At 32.2% G+C, this 4595-nt stretch overlaps 1 protein-coding gene across 1 annotated transcript in view; it reads left to right on the top strand.

Annotated features, from left to right (window-relative positions):
• The first annotated feature begins 2551 nt into the window (after positions 1-2551).
• LOC106467205 (ubiquitin carboxyl-terminal hydrolase 32-like) overlaps positions 2552-4595 on the top strand; it is a 129109-nt gene continuing 127065 nt past the window's right edge. The window contains exon 1 of the mRNA XM_022395332.1: positions 2552-2713. Coding sequence (XP_022251040.1) covers positions 2656-2713 — 58 coding nt within the window. The 5' untranslated portion in view covers positions 2552-2655. The remainder of the gene's footprint in view (positions 2714-4595) is intronic.

Below are 4595 nucleotides of genomic sequence, written 5' to 3'. Positions count from 1 at the left end.
ATAAACATAGGCCTACAGGTTGCAATAGTGTGCAATAGAAAGCAACGTGTATAATGTTAAGGAATATATTAAAGCAATTAGATATTTTCGAGGGAATTTTACAATTGCTTTAGTATGTTTAACGTTTTAAAAGCGTTTAAGAAAGAAGCTATAACAATTTTCTTAATTTTAAGTGAACATATACATGAAGAAATGGCATAAGTAAAGATGCCTGGATTATGAAATAGGATTAAGAGCTAGAAAGTACAGCTAGCTGGTTAAATAGTATTGAGAATCACGAGTTAGTGAATCACGAATTAAGAGTTATAAAAATGAAGCTATTGTCTAGCAACAAAGTAGATGCACTAGCACCAGTGATTGACAATGTTTACCTATTGACACCAACTCGTTAGTACTGTGGAAGCTACGAAAAAGTAACATGGAAAAGCGGTACATTGATGATATATTCCTTACACAACGCTGGTGCACTAGCACAAGTGAGAAAACAACCGGCTAACTCACCATAACAGTAACCAATCAATTGAGATTTTGGGTTATGGCTTTGGACTAGCCTAGGAAGTTGCACAGATCAACCAATGAGGTGTTAGAACTACTTATGGGTAGTTAGGAATACTACATGGAAGGTCGACAGAATACAAAAAAGAATGGGTTGAAAAACTCATGTCTGGAGCCGAAAAATCAATTGTCTTGAGCTCCTTAGAGCTATCGTCAGGAAGAATCAGCGTTTTCCAGATTCCAACCTCTATGAATATGAAGGTCTCAAACCTCCAGAAGTATACTGGCCCAGCTCTGTTGTAAGTATAGAATTATTATCTCCCTTGATCATTTAATGTAGTTAGGTAGTAAAGGATATTCATGTTTATATTAGAGAAATGCACTCTATATGTACTGGTCATTGGTGATGATTAAAAATAACAGTAAACGTTATAACAATTAGTAAATTTTTGACTATTATTGTATACTATGTGGAAAGATTTAATAAATGTTGTTATATTTTGTTTAATGTTAATCTTGGAATCTGTTTCTTTATTCTAACTGTAAAGTACCCGAGTTAGCGACTTGTGAGCTCCACTCGCCACTGCAAATCCTCAACTAAATAACTTTGGTGCAATCGGCAGTATCATTGGAACTCCAACAATTTGCCCTAAGGGCGCTGCCCGTTACAATATTAATTAATTTATTATCATTACATGGACTGGACTTCAGAGGCGTCGCTAGGTACTTAAAAGAATCTGGGCTCAAGTACATAGCTCCCTCCCCCGAGAATAATTAGATATTTAAGTTTACTATTTTGATATTTCAAGACACTAACTAGAAAATCGGGGCACTGTGTGCCAGTGCTTAGCGATGTCTCTGCTATACTTTGAATTATTTTAATCAAATAATGACCCCACATTGGCACAGTGGTATGTCTGCATGCTTATACCGCTAGAAACCGGGTTTCGAAACTCGCGGCGGGCAGAGCACATGTAGCCCTTTGTGTAGCTTTGTGCTTAATAACAAACAACACCAAATAATTTGAAAGAAGCCTCCGAATGAAAGAACGACGTGAGAACAATATGCTACGATATAAACCCCAAAAGTTGGTGAAGCGTTAGAAACTATTAGGCCTAATATTTGACATAAAAATTATGTAAGCTTCAGATGTTTTCCTCACATTTAAGTTATCCATCTCTAATTCAAAATCAGCGACATGTAAAAATAGCATTTCAGATCTGCCTTTTGTCTCGCACAACTCACTGCTCAATTAAACTGAATGAAAAGCCTCTTCGGCAGCTATTACAATAGTAAGACTAAATTATATGTGATTTCTAGGGCAATTCGTAACACCCAGCTTAAAAATTTCCAGTCCTCGGGCACTTGCTTATTGACCTACTAAAATATCTGACCTCCAACCATCCTTAAATCCCTGGAAAAAGCATTGTCTAGTTCTGGCTCTTTATCTATTTTTAATCTCTGAATCTTTCTTTCACAACCAAGAATATTATCTACATTATTCAAGTCAATTGCAATATATGCCTTAATCTTATATTAAACTTTGGGCATTTATTTTAGCTTTTGCTACTTAAAGCGAATGTTCCTAACTTCTAACAATACGTTTTTCTGTTCAAGCATAAATGATTTGACGTATAGTCAAAGATTAGTTTAAATTCTAATTTTGGATTCATATAATAATAATTTGAAGGTATATAATACATAATTTCATACTCATCAGTCCGTTTAATATAAGTTTATTCCTACTTTAAAGGAATAATAAATTAGTCCCAGTTGAAATATAATGGGGATTTCTCATAAAATAACAAAGAAATCTACCTTAATTTTTCAATGATTAAACATTGTATGATTACTAATATGTTGAAAGTGTAAAAGAGGTTGATTTGTTTATTTAATAAACAAATTTAATTTTAATTATTGCATATGATATACGTATTTTTTATACGGTCGTCATGAGCGCTCTGCAATTGAGGGCTTACTACATGTGGTGCAATGTGACTTAAATACCCGTATGTTTTAGTCATGTGACTTAACTAAAAATTACGAATGGATAAGGTGAAAGATGGATATCGTGCAGACGATCACTTAAATTATTGTTAATTCTAGCAGTTTTTCTTAGCTGAAACACTAAGATTTTCTATATAAGAAGGAATTTTAACAATGGGCAATAAAACAGTCAAATCTTATAGCATTCCATACGAAGTTGCAGTTAAACGAGGTAAGTTTGTTTATGCTACTGCTAGTACTTAAGTATTGCTATTAGCAATAGTAGCATGTCGTTGTTAATGTTAGGCATATACATGATGCTAAGCCTACATAATTGGTAAACACCCACTTTTACTTTTACTTTTAGTTTCTTTAGTATATCAGGGAAGCCCTAAATTCCTTGTCACAGCAGTTATAATTGGTTATTGGTTTACTGATGTTAGTGAATGTGAAAGAATATAATTAAAAGTACAAGAAAAATGTATTTAAAATTATTTTGATTTTGAAATTATAATAATACTAATACCAGTAATATATTGTAACAAATGCAAATTGCAAGGCAGGAAAGTGTTTTGGGAAATTGGAGTCAAAGCTTATAAATTAAAAGTATTATCGTTAGATTTTCGTCATATCAACAGCTATCACAATGAGTGAATGATAGTGTGTTGTGTTAACTTATTGGTAGGTCGAAATAGCTTTCATCAGTAAATCATTTGTGAAATATTATATTTGTACTTTACTTTAGTTAAAAATATAGCAGCATAGTTCTCATAACTTTTTTCTCCTTTTAATTCAAAGCTGATATAAAGTTCCTTACAAGACAAAATTAGAAGTTAAGTTTATTTTCTTTTTGCTTTGTTAATTACATTGTGTATTTGTACTGAAAAAGTATTAGAAAATAATGGTTCTAAGTTTCATGTATGAAAACATTAGTAGTGAAAGTTTAAAAGAGCAAAATAAGGTTATTCAGTAAATACAAGTAGATGTTAAGGTCTTTGCTGGATTAATAACATGGCTTCTTGACATTTGTATAATTTTGTTTTTAACATCAAGCAAGTAATTATCTCTGAAGAATAAGTTCAGTGTAAAAATAGTGGTTTTTGACATGTGTATGTACATGATGAAACATTACAAGGAAAGAAAATGACATGTACTTTTACGTGTGTCATTATCATTCAGTACAAATGGTTGTGTTATGCTTAAAATTACTTGCCTATGAATGTTTACAACTTGTATTCACTGTGTACTACCTGAAGCTAACTTTTCAACAAGTTAAAATTTAAACATTTTGGTTCCTTTTCAGTGTACTGTTCATCTATACAATTTTTTCTTATCTTTCTGTGAAAAAACTGTCGTAAATCATTTTAGTAACTCGTTTATGGAAACAGCAAAGGCTTACCTGACCTACAAGATATGTAATTTTGATTAACTTAGAAATGAAGTATATTATTAAGAGCCAAGGAGATAGTTTTGTATTTTTGTTGACTCTGTACCAGCATTAACAATTAGAAACTTTTAAATGTGAATTTGTTTTTTAATTTATTAAGATTCACATCAATAAGAAACTTGCAAATTTTGGAATTATCGGTTTAGTTATAACAGTGTTTATTTTATAAATTAAAACAGCAGATTTAGCGTGAGGGAGGATTCATAACATAATGTTTTGCTTGGGACAACATCGGACCTACTGGTCCATCTCAGGCTGTTCCACCTTCTAAACTAAACCAAGACTATTTATAAATAAATTGAAAAAAAAATCTTAAAGACAGCCCCTATCGTTCATATACTTATCAAGCTTTCTCTTAAACTCACTTAAATTAATTGCCTCCACAACATCCAAATGCAACCCATCCAAAGCTCAACCATCTTGTTAGAAAAATAAAACTGTCTTGGCTGAAGATGACTCCTACCCTGCCAAAATGTATACTTGTGTCCCTTAGTTCTATTTTTATCATTGTTAAGTATGAAAAAAGATGATGCATCAATACTATTAGTTCATTTTACAATCTTAAATACCTTAATTAGAACAATTTGAGAGATTTCATCAACCTCTCCTCGTATCACAACCCGAGATCCCAGGCACCATTCTAGTAACCCTTCTCTGAACCCTTTCC

This window comes from Limulus polyphemus, unplaced genomic scaffold (genome assembly GCF_000517525.1).
Source record: "Limulus polyphemus unplaced genomic scaffold, Limulus_polyphemus-2.1.2 Scaffold2527, whole genome shotgun sequence".
Classification (NCBI taxonomy): Eukaryota; Metazoa; Arthropoda; class Merostomata; order Xiphosura; family Limulidae; genus Limulus; species Limulus polyphemus.
Note: the sequence above shows the minus strand (reverse complement) of the source record. Positions and strands in the feature narration are given on the sequence as shown.